Genomic DNA, 23,451 nt, shown 5'->3' with positions numbered 1-23,451 from the left:
CTGTATATATATAATCATCTACTTCACACGTGAACAGTGCCAGCATGACATTCAGCACAAACGCTTCCTTAAAGAAGAAAACACGGTGACAGCTTTTTATCTGGAGAAATTCATTATTAGCACATTAGCATTCTCAGCCGCTTCCGTGGTTTTAAAGCCGCTTTCATCCATTGTTCATTAGAAATTCATTTAACCTCTTGAACCCTCTTGAGTTTTCTTTCAAGTAGCTCCAGTCTTAATAAAACAACCCTTTTCATCCCATTTACTGTATCTGTATTAGCTTGTTAGATCACTCCTTTCAGACTCTCTATAAAATACTGAAATATTCAAATCCAAGGTGGCGGCTATTTATTTTTAGTGTAAATCGACTTGACATATATCGTATGTTTCAAGACTCTGAAATGTCGATATACAGATAAAGGAATAAAGTGGGCTTACAGTACATTTATCTTGTATGTTCGATTAAAAGGAGACCCTCAGGTGGTTATATATTAAAGGTACAGTCAGTCATGAAACACGGTTAATTATCATGCAGAGAAAAGTGTTTATATCACCGTTCATGACTTTGTAGAGTTGTTTCTCTGAAGTCTTTACCGGTGTTGAAGTCTCTTGACAGCCACAGGCTTTTATCACACAGCTCAGGCTCAGAGCGAGGTGTTGTTTGACTGCAGAGATGGGTGGGAGTTCACGTCCGGCGTTTCTTCGGTGCCGTACATAAAACATATGTCTCACTTCACTCTGCTCTCCTGCCGTATTAGTGTATGAAAGGAAGCCAGGAGTCTTTGAAGGTAAAAAAGTAGATAATCCTGCTGATCTGAAACTAATCGAGGCTGCGTTTCACGTGCTGAAGACAAAACTAAAGGATTCTGGACATGAAAACTAACAAACAAACAAAAAAAAACTGTGTTACTGGTCAGTTGTTTCTCACTTCCTGCCCACATCCTGTTAGTAACGCGTTTCATTCAGTCAGCCAGAGTAAAACTGATTCTTATTCTCCACCGCCAGCTGTTCCACACCAAGCCTTTTCTTTCTCTCTGCATTCTCCCGCCGTTAATATTGTATGACAGCTGATGTGCTATGCATGTTTAATCGAGGAGGCACATATTGAGATGTATAATTCATCGTCCAGTGACCTGTGTCAGGGGTTCGCCGTTGAGCTGCTGAGGGAGGACGAACTGAGGAGTCCACGTGAAGTTTTATTTCATTTATTCGTGGATTAGAGTAGTTCTGATAAAAATAAATAAATCAGTAAAAAACTGAATCCTCCTTTCGGACCGTCCACTTCAACAGATATTTAATCTAAAATGGAGAAAGCGTGGATGATCTAATATTCCTCATCGGTTCTGTGACAAACATGACACCAGCCGTTCATCTGCTGTTGCCAAGCATCAGTAGTAATAATCATGACACCCCGCCATCTGTACGAGCAGGGCCTTGGGTTTGCTCACATATTAAAGCGGTCAGTTTTTGTGTTCGAGCTGCACTTCATTTACATTCACATGTTTGACATTTTCACAATCCAAATAGCTTAAAGGTCAGTGTTCTCACACTCTTGATAATATTATGCGACCTTATCAAGAGAAAGAGAAGGAGAATAAAGGCAGAAATGTGCTGTTTATATATTTGAGGTATTCTTTATTGGTTTCTCTTGATAAAAACAACGAGGTGAACCAACCTGCGCTGCAGAGAGAGGGGAGGGCTCTGTGGGCGTCCGTGCAAGCTTTCCCTGCGGAGCAGCAGCCAGAGCCCGTCTGTGACAGATGGCTCGCTTTAGAGGAAGAGACATGAAACTTGTCAGGAATGTGGCGTTTCTGTGTCAGTGTGCTGAGGAGAAATGAGAAAGAAATGAGAGCGGCTGAGTGGAGGGACATGGAGAGAAAGTGCACGTACTGTTCTGTAAGTGTGTGTCTGTGTGCCGTACGGACGCTGCAGCTGTACTTTATCCACTGGAATCAGCTTTGAGGGGTTATAACTGTGCATCAGGAATCCAGGTCATTACAGCTTTATTATTTACAGCTGACTGACGCTGGATCTGTGTGGTTAATAGGATGATATCGCTGTACTGCCTTTTTTTTTCTTAGAAAGCAGTATCCTGAAGCTGATTGAACAGTAACCAGTATCCAAAACAAAATCAGACAACACGAGCAATAAAATATAAAAAACGCGGGAACCTCAGCCGTGCAGGTAAATGAACCAGGAGCAGGAAAGCTGAGCCACACCCAGACGCATACACACACAAAGCTAAAGCACAAAGATCAGATTATAACTCCAGCAGAGTGTTTGTGTGCTGAACAGTTTACAGCAGTGAAGGGAAAAGGGTCTGGTGGCAAAGGCAAATAGAAACGCCTGTAATTACTGAGAAAAACACGTAAGTTGACTCCACATGACAACTTTGCATACATCAACATGAACACATCACAAATGAAACACGTGTGGATATGTTTTATGTGAGGTAATGTACACATAGCCTACTCATAATCAGTCATTTAATTTGTTAATTCCTGTTTTAAAGTGTTTATTAGTTTAGTTAGTTTACAGCTACATGGACAGAGGATGCGTGAAGGTTCTCCCTACGCCGGGTTTGCCTCCACTGGCGATCATTCAAATGAAGTAGTTGTGTGTTTGTTGTTCTGAATGATTGAGGCAAAACTCTGCTTGGTACATAGGATGTCATTTGCATAGGCAGTTGGTCAATGTGGTCAGGTTGCATTGTGTGTTCACACCACTAGAAGAAACGTGATCGCAAGCGGCCCAGCCTGCCTCCAAAATGTGGTCCGAATGTGATCTGAATTAAAATGTGCAAAAGACATTTTCTGACTTTTTATATATTGAATTAAGCAAAAAAAAGTCCAGGTGGACGTTTCGAGGCTTGGGTGTTAGAAGGCAGATGATCAGATAGGACTAAAAAACTACATCCTAAAGCAACGATGTGTATTAGAAATAGTTAAGTACACATTTAAACAGCCAAAGGAAAATGTAAGGCATCAACTGTTTGCTAAAGATGTGTCTTGTCTTTTTGTCTTTCTCTCTCTCAGGATGGAAAAACAGCCGAGGATCTGGCCTCCACTGATCAACAGGAGCACATAGTGGCGTTGTTGGGAAAGCTGAAAAAGGTAAAAAAGGAGAAAACAAAGGCTGCAGTTTATTTCTAGCGTGTTACTCTTCAAATTCAATAATAAACAGAAGACGCGCAGTTTGTTGATCCCTGTGGGACAGATCATATTCACAAGAAATAAAGCGACAAAGATAAATATAATGTATAATAGCAGTACAATATAAAGTGGTACAAAATAAATAACAGTCTTGTGTGTAGTATAAACGAATAAAGTGAGGTTGAAGATGAGGTTTCACAGTCACCACACTTCTATCTATTTCAGGGCTGAGGTGTGGAGAAAGACGTTTGAGGGAGAAAGAGAGGTGTTAGATTTTAGCAAGCCGCCATTTTTAGACTTTGTGACAGCACGTTGCTCAACACATGCAGGTAATGGATGACGTTACGGGGAGCTTGTTCATTTAACATGCTTTTAATGAATAAAAAGTTAAAGCCACTAATAATTTCTAGTCAGCTATCTAGTCGTTCAATGTGTTGCACATTTCAAGAGGACAGGACACGCACCACCGTGGCCAACGCTGAAGGCCTCCAGTGACATTGAGCACAGACTTCATATCTAAATCTAAACCACTAATGTCTCTGCTGGTCCCTTTTTCCCAGAAGACCCGCTGAGATTCAATGCAGAGCGTGAAAACATGAACGCAGCAACTGTGAAAACACTCATCCTCTGCATATGCTGGGCTAATTTAAGACACTTTGACACATGGACGCCAGGTTTGAAAGAAAAGACGATTACGTTCCGTTAATCAAGAGGCAAAAACAAAAGCCCGGCGTCGTTCCTCCGACTTTAAAGGACAGCGCGTCGAGCTCCACCTGATTCATTTTCAAAAAGTTGCATTCTGTGAATCACACTTGTTGAAATTAGAAACTTTTATTTATTGACGCCGTTAGCATAACCCAGGTGGGAGTGTGGAGCGCTTCTACTTCCCACACATCCACTCACAGTGTTTCAGGCCACTTCTGATGTATGACTCATCAGCTGGATGGTTAAAAAACTGTCTTACAAATGTTATCTGTCAAACTGGCAGAATGACAACGCACTACACAGGACGCAGCTGTCTTTGGAAGAGGCTTTTGTTGTTAATATATCCGAGTGTGCCCTGCGTTTTACACAGATGAACTTTGGTAGGTTAGTGGGAGGACACATTTAAATAACAATAAGAGGACTGACCGCGAGCAGAGAGGAATGTAACGATGATTTACTCACGGCAGACATTATGGTTGCCCTGCCCAGCCATATAACAATCAAAACAAACAACATACAGACCTAGATCCTTTTTCAAAGTGTTTGCCTTATGTTTTAATGACCTGTGAAGTATTAAAGATAAGGGGGGTGTGCACAGGAAACAACTAGCAGCAACACAAGAGGGTTACCTGGTTACCTGGTCACCAGAGCCTTGAATGTCGACCAGCAACCAACCTGGCAGTAAACATTATGGGAACTTTTGGCTTCATATGTCAATCTAATGTATCAGTCGCCTCAATTTGAGGCCTCGAATTTCATTAAAATTCTTCTACTGCAGCCTTTCACATCTACAACATACATTTTATCATCATCTGTGGTCCCTAACTTGTGCCCTTTCATTTTACACCTTTATGAGACAGGGACCTTCTTTTGAGAAGACAAAGGTTGACGTATCTTTTGTGACGTCTAAATCTCAGACCATTTATTCTGTGATATCCTCCGCCTCACTGGCTGGTCTCCAGAAGGATCGATATTAAAACAATCAGCCGTGCAAAGAAGATGGGTACTCCTGATTTAATATATACACCGATCAGCCACAACATTAAAACCACTGACAGGAGAAGTCAATAACATCGACCATCTTGTGACAGTTCAATGTTCTGCTGGGAAACTTTTGGACCTGGTATTCATTCATGTGGATGTTACTTAGACATGTAGCACCCACCTAGACCAGACCAGGCACCCCCACCCCATAGCAATGACACTCCTTGATGGCAGCAGACATAGGAACAAGTCAAAAAAACATGAAGAACAGCACAAGGTGTTGACCTGGCCTCCAAATTCACTAGATCCCAAACTGATCAAGTATCTGTGAGATGATCCACAGAGGCCCCTCCCCTCAAAAGCACCACAGGACACCCTCAGAAGGCCCATGTCCATTCCCTGATGAGTCACAACTGTTTTTGAGGAACAACGGAGACCTACACAACAATGTATACACGTGTGTTTTCGAGTGATTTTGCTTCAAGCGGCCATCTGCTGTCTGTTTTATATGGATGCTTCTGTTCCGTGTGCATGGAAGAAAAGTAGTTCACTGTTTCACTTTGAAATTTATCCAAACATGAAGTCTCCTTTAAATGAAAGCCTGTGGGAGTTCGCGCCGTTCAGTAAATAAAGGTCACACGAGCTGCCGGTGTCTTTTAATAAATCCATGCCTCCTTCTTTTTCTTTTTCTTTTTTTTTTTTCGGGGTCAGGACAACCACAAACTGAGCTACATCCAGCAGCTGCGGCCCACTCAGACCGCCCAGCCCAGGATCAAGCTAAAGCTGTTCGGTCACTCGGGGGCCGGGAAGAGCACCTTGCTCGAGTCTCTGAAATGTGGCATCCTGCGCAGCTTCTTCAGGAGGAGGAGGACACGCATGACCAACACGACCAGACACCCCAACTCTCCCATCAACTCTAAACCTGCTGGTATGTGACTCTTGCACACTTGTCTTATTTCAATGAGATCTTTCACCCTTCAAGGAATCTATGGGGGCCAGCACACACACTCCATAGCTGTTAAACGTCTTTCAGTGTCTACTCTTTGTACATAATCTTGTGTTTGTGCTAAATTTCACACTCTGGTGACCTCCAGTCCGTCAGCGACGTCTCGTTACATTGCTCCGTTGCTCGCTCCTGTTCACGCTAGCAACTCACACATTAACCCGAAACATTAACTTCATTACCATACTCCATAGTGACCATAACCAGCTTCTCTTGGACTTCAGAAAAGCCTTTTCATGGAGGTCAGTCCTACACACAGGTCTTTAGTAAGACTCCCTGATGTGTTCATTGTACTGTAAACAAGACCAACAGCACACACTCAAGCATCTCTCTGCTTTTACTCTCCATCTGCCCTCCCTCCCTCCCTCATACACACACATACCAACCACTGTGTCTCCTTTAAGCGCTCCCAGACAGACAGACGTGATTCCCGCCTCAGATAATAGTCTGTTACGTGAGCCGTGTAGAATTACTGATCCCGTCCTGTATGCTATCTGGAAATCTGTGGCCTCCGTCAGAACCGAAGGGGGTGTCGAAAGAGCCTGTTCTTGCCCTTTCAGTCCGCGCTGGAGTCGGTAATGTTCCTTATTGACTCCGTGTTATATCTGCAGCGATACGTGACGCGAGTCCACAGTGGGACACAAAGAAACGGGGCTGACGGGGAGCCGTCGAGATGTCCGTCCGTCTGCTCGCATACGTTTATGTCCAGCCAACGTCGGTACAAGCATCAGTTTGAATGTTTACATCTGTCGAGCGCTGCAAAACTGGCACCTAAAGCCTGTTTTGTACTGTGCATAGATTTCTGGTACCTTTCAGCTTGTTCATCTTAATTTATTGTTGGGATCTGTAAAATGAAACAGGTGCACTCAGTTTTTATTGATCACAGGAAAGAGGAGAGGAAAGATGTTGACCCAAACATACGAGCAGCTTTGCATCACTGAAGGCTTTGTTGTTTATTTAAAAAGCTGCCTGACGTAAAAACAGAAACCCCTCATGACCTGTGAATCCAGTACAAATAGTACAGCTAAGTGACGTTGATTTATCGGGACCAACACATACTTTCACTGAACATAATTCTGTTGTTTTGTGACAGGATCTAATCACACTAAACATTTTTTGACACAGTTCAGTGCTGTTCTAGTTCGTCACTGCCCTGGTGTTGTCAAAATAAAGCAGTGACTTAAGACCACAAAAAAAAAAACTGTAGGTGTGGTCCTGCAGAGTGTCAACAGAATTCAAATGTTATGTCGACATAGTGGATTTATTTTCAGCAGACAGCGCCCCCATGTGTTGGAATACGTACAATTATGTGGCTGGGGAAAAAAGGACTGGAGGTTGGTGAGATATTTACTGTTAGATGGTTTCTGATTGGTTCGATTGGAGCAAAGAGGTGCAAGATCACTTAAAGTAATGAGATTTATTTGAGATTCATTAAGTTTAGTTTGAGATTTGTGCTGCATAATTAAGACTATGATAATAGTATGAACAGTTTCCGTCCCCTCTCCTCGTCTGTGTTCAGTGTCAGTGAGCATCTCCAACCTGTATCCGGGCTGTGAGAACGTGAGTGTGCGGAGTCGCAGCATGATGTTTGAGCCCAGCCTCACCAAAGGCGTCTTGGAGGTCTTCTCCCCCGTCCACAACGCCCTGTCCACGGCTGACGAACAGGCCACGAAGGCCATCGACATCCAGCACGCCAACATCCACGGTGAGAGCCAAAGATTTTTCGAGTGAAGCTTAAACGTTGTTATTTTGAGTTGCATACATTTAAACATGACGAGTAAAAATGGCGACCAAACGTACTTCCTTGTCTGCAGGTGTGGGCGACTTCAGCGTGTGGGAGTTTTCGGGGAACCCGGTCTACTACTGCTCCTACGACTACTTTGCAGCCAACGATGTGACAGCAATCCACCTGGTCCTGTTCAGCCTCGAGGAGCCGTACGAAACCCAGCTGGGCCACATCACCTACTGGCTGAACCTGCTGAAAGCCCTCACTCTGCCACAGGGCAACATCGGTGAGGAGCTCCCATCAGCACTCATTTTTACAGCGAGTGAATTAGTGCATCATTGTATTTTCGATTACGTATTTTCACCCCTCTTTTTCTATATTTCTGCATAAAAACGACTGAAAACTTCAGCCTTGAAACAGAAATATTATGCTTTTGTAGTTGTTCCTTATAATAACTGGAAAGTGTGTGTGTGTTTGTATTTCTTGTGTTTCTCTAGTTTTCGGAGGCCGGATCCAGCAGCCTCTCACGGTCGTCCTGGTGGCGACACACGCCGACCTCGCCGACGTCCCCAGAGCTTTCTCTGGAGAGTTCACCTACGACAAGGAGAGGGCGCTGCTCAAGGAAGTCAGGAACAGGTTAGGACGTGGACATGAGGGTTGGGTCCTCGGATCCTCTTCTGTTCTGGATTTGATTTCCTGTCAGATAGGTTTTGTTAAACTTTAGCGCTAACTGATCATATTTTGAAACCTGAAAGACGAGTGTTGAATACGCGCAGGTTATTCTCTCTTCACAGGCTGTAGATTGTAGATTAGAGACTAGTTCACACCTGTGACAATGTCATAAAATAGAGCTTGTGCGAATCCTCATTTCCCCAAAGTTTGCAAAGTTAGCATGACCCAAAGAGCCCGGGTAATTCATGGTAAATATGCTATCTTGAAATTAAACAGAATACGCATACATCATGTCACTATTTAAGTGTTGGGTATTTGTCGTAGGTTCGGGAATGACCTGGAGATCAGCGACAAACTGTTTGTGATGGACGCCGGAGCCTCAAACTCCAAAGACGTGAAGCTGCTGAGGAGTCACCTGCTGGAGCTTCGTACCAGCATCATCTCTGTGAGCACTGGAACCTTTTCCTCTCTGTGTTTATGTGAAACCACAGACTTTTACTGACTCTTCCTCAAAAAACATGAGCAGAGACAATCCAAAAACAATCCAACCGAATTATTTATTCACAGTTTACAAGCCCAAGTGTCTAAATTGAACCAATTGGGCTTTACGGCCTCAACAAGTTTGCAGTGTCTGTTATCTTTACGGGCAAAACACTTGAGAGTGAGTGTTTATCAAATCTGGAATGTCGTTGCAGAGGTGTAGTCCGATGACGCTGCTGTCGGAGCGCTTGCTGGCCGCTCTGCCAGCCTGGAGGAAGCTGAGCGGACCCAACCAGCTCACATCGTGGCAGCAGTTTGTCAGCGACGTCCAGGAGCACATCAACCCACTGGTCAGCCAGGATCACCTCCGCACTCTGGCCCTGCAGCTTCACAGCATGGGGGAGGTGAGTCTGTCAGTTCACCAGACGACCACCAGGCTGCACTGTTGGTTCTTCAATAAACAGAACCAAACATCTGCAAACCATTACTCAGAATTATTCTGCAGCAGGAACATTTTGTTTTCTCTGTTGTGTAATGTATTGTTACAGTTCTTTGTTATAAATGAGATACACCGCCTATTCCCCACATTTTACTTTCTGTTCACATATCCTGATTATCTTCCTGAACAAATGTTGTCCTCATGTTTATCCCTCATTCCTTCCCCGTTCCTCTCTCCCTCTTTCCTCCCTCCTCCCACAGATCAACATCATGCAGAGTGAGACGGTGCAGGACGTAGTTCTGCTGGAGCCCCGCTGGCTCTGCAGCAACATCCTCGGCAAGCTGCTGTCTGCGGAGACGCCCAAGGCCATCCACCACTACAGGGGGCGCTACAGGCTGGAGGAGGTGCAGGCCCTCGCCCCTGAGAGCGACGTGGACGAGCTGCTGCAGATCCTGGACGCCATGGACGTCTGCGCCCGCGACGCCACCAACCCCTGCATGGTGGACGTCCCCGCCCTCATCAAGACAAACGGCCTCCACCGCTCCTGGACGGAGGAGGAGGAGGAGGAGTCTCTGGTCTACGGAGGCGTCCGGCTCGTCCCCGCGGAGCACCTTACCCCTTTCCCCTGTGGACTGTTTCACAAGCTGCAGGTGAACCTGTGTCGCTGGAGCCACCAACACAAACCTGAGGAGGAGGGCGGCGAGGATATCGACGGAGACATCCACCTGTGGACCAACGGAGCCAAAGTGAGCCAGGCAGGAGTGGAAGCCATGATCCTTCTGGTCAACCACGGCCAGGGTGTGGAGATTCAAGTACGTGGACATGAATCAGAGAGGGCCAAGTGCTACACCCTGTTGGACACCATCTGTAGTATAACAGAGAACCTGCTGGCCTCCACCCTCCCTGGACAGCTCACAGCCAAATATTACCTGAGTCCTCAGCAGCTGCGGGAACACCACGCACCCATCATGATCTACCAACCCAAAGATTTCCTCCGGGCTCAAGTCCAGCGGGAAACCTCACTCACCAACACCATGGGCGGCTACCGGGAGAGCTTCAGCAGCATCCTGGTCTTTGGCTGCGCGGAAGTTTACCAGCAGGGGACTCTGGGAACCGACGTCCACATATCAGACGTCCCGCTGTTGGCTCGCAGGAAGCTCTGCCGCATGCTGGACCCTCCGGACGCTCTGGGGAAAGACTGGTGCCTGCTGGCGATGAACCTCGGCCTCACGGATCTGGTGGCCAAACACAGTAACGGGACTCCGAACGGCACCCCTGAGCCGGAGTCCGACCCGAGCTCCCAGCAGGACGCGCTGCAGCCCAGCCCGACGGCGGCGCTGCTGCAGGAGTGGAGCGGGCGGGCGGACAGCACGGTTGGCGTCCTGATGTCCAAGTTGAGGGAGCTCGGCCGCCGAGACGCGGCAGACTTCCTCCTCAAAGCTTCACCTGTGTTTAGGGTCAACATGGAAGCGGTGGGAGGGGCCACCAACGGCTACCCCGCCGCCTGCAACGGCGGCACGTCGTACAACTCCATCAGCTCCGTCATATCCCGCTGACCGTCAGTCTGAGGTGAATGAATCTGGACACACACACAGACTTGTGTGTGAATGAACCTGAAGTGCAATCGCAGAGAGTCCAGCTGCTCGCTCTGAAATCAACCGGATGTTGTGTTTGTGCTCTCCACACCTGTACAGCCGACCCTTTCCTTCCTTCCTTCCTTCCACTATGAATGTTGTGAAAGAAACTCAACGTCCTGAACTCCAAAGAGGAATCCTGTGTTTTGATTCTGTTCTCAATGTCGTCACGCTGCTTGTTAATATCCCTCCTGCTCTACTGCACACTCAAGTCTCACTCCGCTCACAGCTCAACAGTCAGAAATTTAGGAAAAGCTATGTTTTAGGATGAATGGAGGCGGGTTTAAAGAGATCGCATCCTCCCGTGTGAACCACGGCGTCACGTGAAAAACAGAAGACGGTGTGTGTACGTGTAGGAGGCTGCCATCTTGGCTCGCTCCGTCCATCAGGTAACTTCCTGCTCGCTTCTCGTTTCACTGATGTGACGTTCGGCCGCTCAGCTTAGTGTTTCATGAAACAACGGCATTTTTTTTTCAGAGTGCCTTCGTGGCCGTCTACCTCCCTGAAAAGAGCACAAACAGTCTTGTTGTCATAAATACAGTAGTTCTTTCCAAACGTTTGAAGAACTGTGCCTTGTCGACGCCGACAATAAAATTTCAAACCTGTCTTTTAAACGGTCACAAGTAAACGCAAAAGGCCGTTTTACATTTTACACGGGAAAAAGGTGCAGCTCGTTTTATAAGCTTTTGAAAACTGAATTTCGTCCTCCAAAAATAAATAAATAAATAGATAAATAGATAAATAAAAACAGCTGAATCCTGAGTCGGTCAAGAGGTGAAACCGGTTCCGTCCGCTCTCGGATTAGACTCGGCGGCGAGTCGATGCGACGTTCTGCAGGAGCTGTAGGTCAAAGGGAAACAGTTGCCTTCGTGGTTAATCAGCGTATTTGTGTTTCTAAGCTAATCTTCATTTATTCGGAATGTTTTTGCTAATTTTTTGGATAAATCGTCTTTTCTTTTCTTTCTTTTTGTGTTTTTTTTACTGGTCCCAGAGTTTTCTAATAATTTTTATTTCCCATTCTGTGTCAGACTTTAAAGATTTCTGGTAAAGTGTTCTCAGGCTTTAAGCTGTTAACAGTTTATCTATCAAGGCAGTTTTATGTCTGGAAACCTTTACAGTTTGCTTGCTGGTGAAGGATATATCAAGTTTTAAACTCCTTCTGCTTTTGTCACATCTCAGACTTTAGTTTCTAAGAGTTACACAAACACAGAGGCATGTTGAATGATCCTTTTATTAGTTTATGGTCTTTAAAACTCTCAGCTTCGATCGAGTCATTAGAAGAAACTGAAGATAACTGGAACATGTTTCTAACTTTAGATATAAACGTCTCCACACATGCAGACTTCCTGATTCTGTGAATGAAAGTACTTTCCAGATTCACACTTATTCTACAGACACATCATTTACACATGCGCATGCCTAGACTAACCAGCTGACCTGCTACTAAAACCGTCTCTGGTTTGTTCTCGCGGCACAAAAATTCAAAGGAAACTCTGGGACCTGTAGAATCATCGCTTTCTGTTTACACTAAGGGAACTGTTGCCATTTTTTTAACAAGACATCTTCAAGTGTTTCACCGTTGAAGCACCAAAACATACTCACTGCACAGTGTGTGTGTCAGAGCGGAGCTTAAAGACGGCCGCGGCAGCAGACGAGGGGGGCGCAGCTCGGCACCGATCCAGCTGAGCTTCACACACAAAACTCGTGTTAATTGCGATGAACCGTGACTCTAGATGCTTTCTAACCTTTTCTACACACACACACACACACACACACACACACACAGTTACAGTAACGACGCCCGACGCTGCGCCCTCTTTTAACGCTTCCTCAACAGAATTCTGCATCAAGTGACCAGTGCGGGGACGCCAACAGTCGAGTTACCGTCCACAGTGTCAGATGTTTTTGCACAGTGGCTTTGACGCCACCTCCGTCGAGCTAAATTTGAGCTGCTTCTCAGTATCGCTTGTCAGTGTTGGCCGGCCATGCGTGGCTTCCACATCTCCTTTCAGTTTGTTTTTTAAGAACGGGAAGCAGCTTCGTGCCCCAGCCCGGTTAGTATTTAGTTAGCTGAGAGAAAAAAAAAAGGCCAAAGGCTCCGAAGAAAAGCGCTTCACTTTGTGTAAGCTGGTATTTTATAGAAGAAGCAGAGAAATGCAGATTGTGTTGATATCGGGAAGAGTTTCTATTTCCTAAAAAGTTAGATTTTACGAATGCAGAGGGCCTTTTTTCAGAAGACGGTGCAGTATTTCCTGTCTGCTTCACTTCCTCCAGTGTTAACACCTGTTCAGTCCATCCTTCACATCCTCTGACCTTCTGAACTGAAGCCAGTCGGACGCAGCAGACTCGTAGCTGCGCTGTAAATACTCCGAGGCCTGCTTCTCCCTTTCTCCTTTCTGTTCGTCCTCCACCTCTCCTCTTTTATTCGCCCCAAATACGTCGAGGCAAAATGAATGTACCGCTGAAGGAAACGCAAGTGAAAACAAAGACGGACACGACGAAACGAAAAACGTCCCAAACTGGTCAGAAACTTCTCGTTTTATTGAAGCTTTTTTTTTTTTTTTTTGTTTTCTTGATAACTGTGTAAACTCGTTGCCAATGTCGTGTGCCTGAAACACACTCGTTCATTCCTCTGTTGTTGCCTTGTACAGATTTACCAGCTGAGAAGTGATGCTCTGGAAAGGGAAGTGAATATATTACGTTTAAAAATAAATAAATAAAAAAAAAAAAGCAAAACAAAACAAACAAAAAAAAAAACCGAGGCACATTATTTTGTAAGAGCTGAGAATCACTATAATATTATTATGACGTTCGTCTCCACTCGGTGTCTTTTTTTATTTTATTTTTATTTTTTTTTCCCTCCTACGGGACGGGGGCGGTCCAGACTGCGAGTCCGACCCGTGGACGGGACGGGTGGAGGGTGTTTCTGTCGGGGGGGGGTGAAGGAGGAGACACTCGGGTCTGATCGCCACATTGCACAAAGTCTTTTTCGTTGCTATTTATGTTACATTCTTTTAGCATGTCTTGGAATGCCATGTTCTTAGTACTTCTGACACTTTATAGTGTAATACATTTTATAATAAATGCTTTACTTAATACCATCGACTCTGTCTCATTGAAAACAGTTTTAGACTTTAGTAGAATACGCAGAAATGTCTTTTTGTTTGGCTCCCAATCTGGAAACTCATCGAAGAGGTCACAACATGATTAGAAGAAACTTACATCTACTTCACAAATGTGTTAAAACCTTTCTCTGTATTTCTGAATAACTATCTAATCTAACTATTAGTCATATGAAACACAGCAGGAAAAACAAACTCTTTGCTCAAACCAGTAGATTAAAGCAATCAATGACTTGAGTTTTGCAAGTAAACATGGCTTCACTGCACAGAACAGGAAGGTGGCGCTGTTCTTCTATCACACTTAACAAACACAGACCCTGTCAGAGAAAGTGTTTGGAGCCTTGAGTCAAGAGAAAAAATGGATTTATTTTGGCATTCATTCATGTGGATGTTACTTAGACATGTAGCACCCACCTAGACCAGACCAGGCACCCCCACCCCATAGCAACGACACTCCTTGACACTTTAGGAACAACTAAAAACAACATAAAGAACAGCACAAGGTGTTGACCTGGCCCTCCCCTCAAAGGCCCCCACTAAAAACATCCTGTTACCAGACACCACAGGACACCCTCTGAAGGCCGATGTCCAATTTTCTGATGAGTCACCAGAAAAGGAGACCTACACAATATCAGGAAGGTGGTCATAATATTGTGCCTGATCGGTGTGAACTACTGAAAGAGACCGTATAAAGGTTTTAAGGGAGGATTCTCATTCACACTTCAAGATTCAAGATTTTTATTGTCATTGTATTTCTACAACGAAATTTTGGTGGCACTTAAAAAAAACAGAAGACAAGACAAAACAAAACAGGACGAAACAGCTTGGACACAGTATAATACAGTACAATAATAAGTAATTAAGTAAGTTAAACTAAGTTAAAATAAAGTATAAGTATAAAGTAGAATATAAAATATAATTAAAGTGTTGTAGAAATGTAAAAAGTGTCACAGTGGAAGGTGCATAGGTAGTTCTAAACTTATTCATGTTTGTCTAAACTAGATAAGTCTAATTCACGTTTTCCATCTTTGCTTCCATAATCGTTTAAAAGATGAACATACAAAGCTTCTGTGCACAACACACTCCACCAAGATGTTTATTCTTTGCTGAATCAGAGGACAGCGAGGACAGATTCCTCACTCTGTTATTTCCACTCCTCTGGCTTCATTGTGGAGCTTCAGCTGCTTTTGGAGGGGAGGACGGAGGGGGGGCACCACCCACGCGCTCACATGACCGGCCTGCAGCCCCTCGAGCGCTCTCCGAGGCTCTGTCTTAACGTGCCCCAACTGCTGGGATGTTGTTGTGCTGCGGGGTTACACCTCGGAAAGGTGTGTCGCTGGAAACCGCGTGACTCTGAGCTCGTCAGGTTCATGATGAATGATCAGCGTCGTGTAGGTGGAAGACACACAGGAGTCCAGGAGTCGCAACTGCATGTGTGCGTTTCAACTTCTGACTTTCTGTCCACAGACAAACAGGCCGAGTTTCACGCTTGTCGAGGCGGCCTTTGCTGGAGTCGCCGTAAATACAGAACACTTCCTTCAGTGAGGTTCACCATGAGTACTGTTCACTTCCTCAGTGTATTTACCGTACAGAGGAAATGATTCCAGAGGACACATCTCGTCTGCACATATCTGCAAATGATTTACAAGCTTATGAAATGCCAACAATGTCGAAAGGTTAATGGAACATTGAGATGCAGGTCACAGATTAAAGCAGTAGTAATAAAGCTCTAACAATACAAGACATAATAAAAATCATGTAACACACTCTATAAAGAGTCCTTCTGACTTACTTAAGTGATAATATTCACTCCAAACCAAACCACAGTTATCTTGTTTTTGGATTCCTCTAAGAAGGCGATTGATTTGGTGTCTTGACCAAAAAAATCATTGTCATCATGTGTAATCATGTGTCGCTCTAGTTTGTGCAACACGATCCAGTCACACATCTGCTGCCCTCAGCTGCACACGTAACGGCAAAGACATGATGTATTTTTAGGCCGCTCTAAAGATGGCATGTTAACTCAACCGCACAGTTTGCACCGAGAGACGTCATGCTTCCTGCGTGCATGAACAGATTTCACAGCATTAGCGCTTAATATACGCCTGCCGTCAGCGAGCAGGGGTTCAATTAATGATTGCTGGTTGTTAATATTCTCTGGCGGGCGTTTAATCGGCTGACTTCAGCATTTCGTGCGAGTCTTGCGAAGGTTCTCGGCCGACCGGTTCGTGTCGTGGTGGTGGGTCCGTCCAGCAGAAAGACGCTAGGGAAAGGTCAAACTGAACTTGCCTTTCAGAGCGACTCTGTGTATGTGTGATTTTTTGGGAAATGATACCACTGTCATGATGGTGCAGGTAATATGAAACTAAAGCCAAGCAACCAACTAACAAACCGCAAAGCTGAAAGCAAAGAGAGGGAATCTAGATCAGCTCAAAATCCACCAACAAGCACATTTCTATAAAACCCAAAGAGACAATTTGTGATGTGTTTGCTGCATAAACTGTGTGGTTATTGAGTATTTTCTATTCTGCAGGAATAATGTGCGTAACGTCTTGATATTTGTTGTTTATTTCCTATTTAACTATTTGAGTTACATCCTAAGTTCCCATCTCTACGTTTGCAGGTGAAAGTCGGTTCTCAAAAAACTTTCAAAACACTGAGGTCAATGTCTGGACTTCAGTCTGAGCTAGTCTGCTCACTAGCTGCAGGAGAGGAGGTACAAGCTTTAGTTTTATCAGACTTTAACACAATTAACGAGGCAACGAGGAACACTTTAATGGATTAGATGTTTGGTTTGCGGCTTTAAATCTAAATCTAAACAACAAACTGATTACCACACACGTGAAGCGATAGGCTACAGCAGAAACTAAAGGTTTTCGAGGTGAAACGCACAAACAACGGCGACTCTCTCAGTCTTATCAATCACATGAGCGTCGACTGTGATTGACCCCCGGTGTTGATTGTGCAAGCAGCTATGGAAGTGTGATGCATAAGCATAACTTCAAAAAAAAAAAAAACAGTGACCGTGACTGATTATATTACACTCCTTATCTTTCCTTTACTGTATGTTAAAGATATTTAGCATGAGATACGGGCTAATTCGCCGTCAGTGCTCTTGATAATCATTTATTCGCTTGAAAAACAGGTCAAGTTGAGAAGCTGAGGATTCAACCTCCTACGGGTTTTTAAATCACAGCTGGTTTGAATCATTAGTGAAATTTTCGACGACAGGAAAGCTGGTCAAGAAAATTGTCAGTGTATGCTCTGATTTTAAAGCAGATAAGTGCAGGAAGCAGTTCTGCAAACTTCTGCAAGCACGCTCCCCCCCTCTGTTATGTTTCCAGGAACTGGTACCAAATAAAAAGCCGGTAAGCGCTCATTCCCTATTATTATATTATGATATTATAAAGCAGAGGGTTATAATTATAAAACTAGCTGAAAGAAACCAATTTTAATTAACAAAATGTGTTTTTTTAATAGTTTTCACTGCGACAAAAACAAGAAAACAAGTCTGGTGGCCTCCTTTTTTTTTTTTTTTTTCTAACACCATTCCAGAGGCAAGGAATCACGTGCGCCGCGATGACGCAAGACGTAAAGGGGGAGGAGTCTCTGGTGAAAACAAGCAGCCGACCAATCAGAGAGCTCGGTGGGCCGTTACTCTGTGGCCGCTGAGGCCTTTATAAACTTAGTGTACCTTCACTGTCTACTGTTTTCTTCTTCTCCATCTCCAGTAACCTCAGAATATACAGTAAGTTTATTTTTTAATTATTCGTTTCACTTCGTCTTTAGCGTCAAAATATCTAAACTCGACGTCTGAGTTAGGGGTAAAAAAAAAAAAATATTCATGAATACCTGTGGTTTTTATTCGGGTTTATTTTTTCGTGCTTGGAATCTCGATTAAACGAACCAGCGTCCGTTTACAAAAACGTAAATTTAAGACGAAATTGGAATTTAAGTCGGTATTTGCTTCGAAAACTAGTCTTTATGTGTTGCTGTCGGCCAGACATAGCCATCTTGTTGGATTCGGCTCCCTTTGTCGTCGTCTGTGGCTCATTCCTGAAGAAGCAGCCATTGTTTTTTTTAGTTTAAATCCCTTTAAATTAACCAGGAGGCGAGTAAACGGTTTGCCGGTTCAAGTTTTGGTTTTCTTTTCGTTTTCCTGCTCGGTAGTTTCGATGCTGGCCGGTTTTCTTGGCTCCCTGCCGAGGACAGCGGATCCCGTGACCCGCCGGCTCCAGCAAAAACAAGCTGGGCTCGGTTTATTGTTGTGGGGGTTGGGGTGAAGGGGGGGATCCGATCCAGGTTTCCTCCCAGGAAAACGACCATAAACAGATAAACACCGTCGTGTTTTTTGTCCACGAAAACCGTTTCCATATTATATTATCATGCAAATCACCTAGGATACTGTTGTAAAGTCTGCAAATGACTATACTGTCGGGAATGTGCGTCGCAGCTTTCATGGTGCATGAATCAGCACAGAGAGCAGCTGTATTTACAGGATGTGTGACAAACACAACGATTGGGAAACATATATTATGAGGAATTTTATGCTCTGAGAAATGTTATCTGCATCTCCTTCTTTGGAAACTGACTTGTTGTGTTGATTTGCAGCAGGAATCCTCAGCAATGTTGCCTCTCGTCTTGTTGGCCCTGGGCCTGAGCTCGGTCCTCTCAGCCCCGACTCTGGACCCACAGCTGGACCAGCACTGGGACCTGTGGAAGAGCTGGCACAGTAAAAAATACCACGAGGTAAGGAACCGAGATTTTTTTTTCTAGCTCTGTGCAAAAATCTGGAAGTATTTATTGTTTTTTTTGTCCCGTAGAAGGAGGAGGGCTGGAGGAGGCTGGTGTGGGAGAAGAACTTGAAGAAGATCGAGCTGCACAACCTGGAGCACTCCTTGGGCAAACACACCTACCGCCTGGGCATGAACCACTTTGGAGACATGGTGAGGCCACGAGTTTCGACACAGCGGCCACATTATCTCGGCTGGTAGCATTTATCAGTCAGGGTTCCTGGAAACCAGAGTAGATGATGCTGATAACTGGAATAATATAAATAAAACTGAGGTTTGTGGGAATAGAAGACGGGTGACGCATAAATCCTGTAATGATGTAACGTGCAACAGGTTTAAAACAAAAAACCAGCAGAGCAGAAATGAAACCCAGATTAGCAAAGTGTTAAGCTGCTAAAATCACACGCTCGCTTTCTTCTTGCAGACCCACGAGGAGTTCAGGCAGATCATGAACGGCTACAAGCTCAAGACGCAGAGAAAGTTCACGGGGTCCTTGTTCATGGAGCCCAACTTCCTGGAGGCCCCCCGCGCTCTGGACTGGAGGGATAAGGGCTACGTCACTCCCGTTAAGGACCAGGTAACGACGGCGTTCCTCCTCTCTACGGCGAGGTTTAAATGTAGAGGTCGAAGCGTAGGGAGCAGAAAATAAGAGGCTGCTTTTCAGGTGAAGACATTTTGAGGAGACGCGGTCCAGATCCTGCACAAGAAAATGACTCCACTCTGCAGCTGACTTGTACATATCACGCATAACAAACCCACCTGTTGATTCAAAGTTTTAGTCTTTTTAAAATTAACAAAAATGAACTTAAAAAGGTTTTTTCGTGCTACATGAGATTGAAGTGGATGACCTAGTGTCAGCTGTTGGTAAACAGGGTGATGTAATGTCCAGCATTGGACACGTTCGCCGTCACAGACGTGCTTATTTGTAGAACAGGAGGACTCTGTCCACTGAAGCAAATGTTTTGCTCCGAGAGGAAGATAAGGAGGCCGCTAGCAAGTTTTTTTTGTGTGTGTGTGTGTGTGTGTGTTGTTATCTACACGCTGCACCCGTCTCTCGTTTCTCCTTCACGAGCGCACAATATGTTCTCTCCTCCTCCTCCTCCTCCTCCTCCCCCTTGACATACATTAACTTTCTGTAAGCTGAAACCGGTCCGACCAGCTCCCTGCAGACAGAGGTTGGAGAAAAACACTTGTTGTATACATTTGGGCTGAGGGCTGGGTGCAAAGTTAAAGAGGCAAGCTGCTCTCTGAAGTCTCATAAGTGGAGCAAGACCGAGCGACAACGTTAAAGATATAATTAAAAATGTAAAGGAAGTGCTGAACTTCCACTTGTGGATTTTATTTCTCGTACTCATTTGGTTTATGGACGTTCAGCTTTGTTTCGATGAAGCGTCCGTTCTTTTCCAAGGTTGCGTTTGCACTTGTGTCTAGTTCTGTAAATTTTCCAGAACTATGAAGACTACAATTCAGATGTCCACCTCACAAATGACGAATTTAAACGTGGGTTCAATCAAAATACTACTGGAATAAAGAGCAGATAACATTTAAGTACAGTTTATTTACAAGTTCTTTTCTTTTTGTTCTACCGTTGCCATTTAATTTCAAGATGTCTTCGTTTTAAAACGAGTCCAGCTGGTCTAAATGCACGGTTAAACACTAGAGAAATCTACAAGTTATTTTATTTAGAATAGTTCTTATTTCTTGTATCTGCTTGTTTTTTTCCCTGAGCAGCAAATAAAAACCAAGTGTTTTACAGCCTGAGAATAAAAAAAGATTCACTCTCAATCAGCACAAATGTAATAAGCGAGCAGATTTGATTTCTCCGTCTTTAACCCGGCCTTCCCCCCCCTTCTCTGCTCTCTCCAGGGTCAGTGTGGCTCTTGCTGGGCTTTCAGCACCACCGGAGCTATGGAGGGTCAGGTCTTCAGGAAGACCGGCCAGCTGGTGTCTCTGAGCGAGCAGAACCTGGTGGACTGCTCCCGGCCCGAGGGCAACGAGGGCTGCAACGGCGGTCTGATGGACCAGGCCTTCCAGTACATCAAGGACAACCAGGGCCTGGACTCTGAGGATTCCTACCCCTACCTGGGAACTGTACGTACCACGCACATTTACAGATGAAACCTTTTAAGCCTGAATTAGTAGCTCTAAAGTCCCCAAACTAAACAAGTGACGATGCGATTTTATTTAATTTATTTGAGTCTTAACAACCTCCTCCTCGTTTCTCAGGACGACCAGCCGTGCCACTACGACCCCAAGTACAACTCCGCCAACGACACTGGATTTGTGGACGTTCCCAGCGGCAAGGAGCGCGCTCTGATGAAGGCCGTGGCCGCCGTGGGACCCGTTTCAGTCGCCATCGACGCCGGTCACGAGTCTTTCCAGTTTTACCAGTCAGGTGAGTCCCCCCTACTTTGTAATCGCACATTTTACATTATTGTCATTGTGTTGGTCTGATGGGAGCTGAAATGAAAAAATCGCTGCGGTTGAGGTCTAATATCTTGACTCAATTTTTTTTTTAGGAATCTACTATGAGAAGGACTGCAGCAGCGAGGAGCTGGACCACGGCGTGCTGGTGGTGGGTTATGGCTTCGAGGGCGAAGACGTAGACGGCAAGAAATACTGGATCGTCAAGAACAGGTCAGTCCCGTGTTGTTTATAGAGTCGCTGTGTTCTTATTTATTAAAATCTTCTTGCAGCTGAGACAGAGACGTGGACTTCTCTCATTTCCTGACGTTTTCTTTTCCTTGTCGTCCTGCAGCTGGAGCGAGAACTGGGGCGATAAAGGCTACATCCTAATGGCTAAAGACAGGAAGAACCACTGTGGCATCGCGACGGCGGCCAGCTATCCTCTGGTCTGACACGTTGGGCTCCAGTCTGTAGCTCCGTAGTGTTTTTATTAAAATGGTCCCGGTCTGAAGACGAAGAGGAGGAGGAGGGTCGAGGCCTTGATCAGAGCGACGGGAGGTTCTGAGATGTTTCACGAGGAGAAACATAGTTTTTTTTTTTATTATTATTATTTTAGGGAAATGGCGCCATCTTGTTTAGTCCAATTTTATGCCACTTTATTTCATCTGGAAACATTTTAGTGTAGCGTTTTATTCTTTGTAAATATGTGTATGCTGCTTGGTGAGTGATCTGTTAACACTTGCTTCGGTCATTGTAAATGGTTTTTTTTCTACTTTTACTGTGATCAATTAAAGTTGTGAAACACTACTTTGGACTCTTGGAGAGATTCTTCTTTTGTTTATTTTATAAAGCACATGTCTCTTGATTCACTTTCAGCTCTGTAATTTAAAAATGACTTAAATGACTTCTCAGGACACAAAGCAGAATTATTAGTTCATTCTCAAATTTAATGTCGTTAAGTCAATCTAAAATAAAATGCCACAAAGCAGAATTACACTGTGTGGCAAAAAATGTTAACATACCACGATAAGCCATAACATTATGACCACCTCCCGAATATTGTGTAGGTCTCCCTTGTGGTGACTCATCAGAGAATGGACATGGGCCTTCTGAGGGTGTCCTGTGGTGTCTGGAAACAGAATTTTGTCAGTGGGGGGGTCTTTGAGGGGAGGGGCCTCTGTGGATCATCCCACAGATACTTGATCAGTTTGGGATCTAGTGAATTTGGAGGCCAGGTCAACACCTTGTGCTGTTCTTCATGTTTTTTTTTTAGTTGTTCCTAAAGTGTTTTTGTGTGTGTGTCTGTGTCAGGCTGCATCCTGCTGGGGATGGCTGCTGCCATCAAGGAGTGTCATTGCTATGGGGTGGGGGGGGGGGGGGGGTGTCTGGTCTGGTCTGGTCTAGGTGGGTGCTACATGTCTAAGTAACATCCACACCAATGAATGCCAGATCCAAAAGTTTCCCAGCAGAACGTTGAATTGTCACAAGATAGTCAATGTTATTCACGTCTCCTGTCAGTGGTCATAATGTTGTGGCTAATCTGTGTACATGCATTGATCTTAACTATAGCAGATATCTTTAGAAATCTCTCACGGCTCTAGTTGCACTAAACGTATAACTCAGATCAACTACTGAGGTTTAATCGTTGGTTTGAAATGTGGAGTCTCATGATCGTACATGAATCCTAAACACAGCTGTGCTGCCTGACGTCTGGTACCAGGATCTTATAGGATTATTGATCGTTGAACAAAGGAGCTGGTTCATTAGGAGGAGGAAGAGGAGGAAGAGGAGGCCTCTTTACTCAACGTGGTCTTTAAGATCTGTATATAAGGTGACATGGTCTCAAACTGAAGTCCTGAAGGAAACGAGATGGTAACTAAGAATAATTTAGTCCAAAAATAATGTACAGGAAGCACAACATCATCTCTCATCTCTGAACTGATGATTAGATTCACATCTATCTATCTATCTATGTAGATGTGTTTCTATAACTTCTCTCAGAGCTCGGTCTGGCTGTCGTGCAGCCGGACGCAGCTGCAGGAATGTGTCGTGTGCAAGCTGGACAACAAAAGGGTCAAGTTTCAGACTGAGGTGCTTCAGCTCTGGCGTCACAACAAACCACCTGACTGTTTGACCTGAATGTATATGAGACTAAATAACTCCCTCTGAGAGTTATTCATTGATAACATTTTCCACTGAGGTTATAAAGATACGTCATTCTTATCTGTAGCATGTTGTTCAAAATAAGGTGTTCTTTGTTAAGGAGGGGGGGCTGTTCAGGACGTGGCTCACAGAGGTCAATGTAAGGATCAATAAATGCTCAAAAACACAAGAT

General features: G+C 44.6%; 2 protein-coding genes across 3 annotated transcripts in view; both read left to right on the top strand.

Moving 5' to 3' along the window:
- dapk1 (death-associated protein kinase 1) overlaps positions 1-13,881 on the top strand; it is an 83,606-nt gene extending 69,725 nt beyond the window's left edge. For both annotated transcript variants that reach the window (XM_084552289.1, XM_084552290.1), the window contains 8 exons: positions 3,036-3,113; positions 5,553-5,769; positions 7,364-7,549; positions 7,659-7,856; positions 8,068-8,206; positions 8,567-8,687; positions 8,938-9,126; positions 9,422-13,881. In XM_084552289.1, coding sequence (XP_084408415.1) covers positions 3,036-3,113; positions 5,553-5,769; positions 7,364-7,549; positions 7,659-7,856; positions 8,068-8,206; positions 8,567-8,687; positions 8,938-9,126; positions 9,422-10,717 — 2,424 coding nt within the window. In that variant the 3' untranslated portion in view covers positions 10,718-13,881. The remainder of the gene's footprint in view (positions 1-3,035; positions 3,114-5,552; positions 5,770-7,363; positions 7,550-7,658; positions 7,857-8,067; positions 8,207-8,566; positions 8,688-8,937; positions 9,127-9,421) is intronic.
- Positions 13,882-17,580: 3,699 nt separating this feature from the next.
- Positions 17,581-21,923, top strand: ctsla (cathepsin La). Its single transcript, XM_084551985.1, has 8 exons — positions 17,581-17,665; positions 18,529-18,666; positions 18,741-18,863; positions 19,135-19,287; positions 20,577-20,801; positions 20,937-21,105; positions 21,230-21,347; positions 21,469-21,923. The coding sequence occupies exons 2-8, from the start codon at positions 18,544-18,546 to the stop codon at positions 21,566-21,568; spliced, it is 1,011 nt and encodes a 336-aa protein (XP_084408111.1). The 5' UTR covers positions 17,581-17,665; positions 18,529-18,543; the 3' UTR covers positions 21,569-21,923.
- Positions 21,924-23,451: the final 1,528 nt, after the last annotated feature.

The sequence above is a fragment of the Chelon labrosus genome (genome assembly GCF_963514085.1).
Source record: "Chelon labrosus genome assembly, chromosome: 9".
Taxonomy (NCBI): domain Eukaryota; kingdom Metazoa; phylum Chordata; class Actinopteri; order Mugiliformes; family Mugilidae; genus Chelon; species Chelon labrosus.
The sequence above is the reverse complement of the archived record's forward strand: the minus strand, read 5'-3'. Positions and strand labels throughout refer to the sequence as shown.

What these genes read in the sequence shown, in the direction of transcription:
- ctsla (XM_084551985.1), top strand. Translation starts at nt 18,544, where the DNA reads ATGTTGCCTCTCGTCTTGTTGGCCCTGGGCCTGAGCTCGGTCCTCTCA. An exon ending in ACAGTAAAAAATACCACGAG is followed by an intron (nt 18,667 to 18,740) that starts GTAAGGAACCGA and finishes TTTGTCCCGTAG; the next exon opens with AAGGAGGAGGGCTGGAGGAG. An exon ending in TGAACCACTTTGGAGACATG is followed by an intron (nt 18,864 to 19,134) that starts GTGAGGCCACGA and finishes TTCTTCTTGCAG; the next exon opens with ACCCACGAGGAGTTCAGGCA.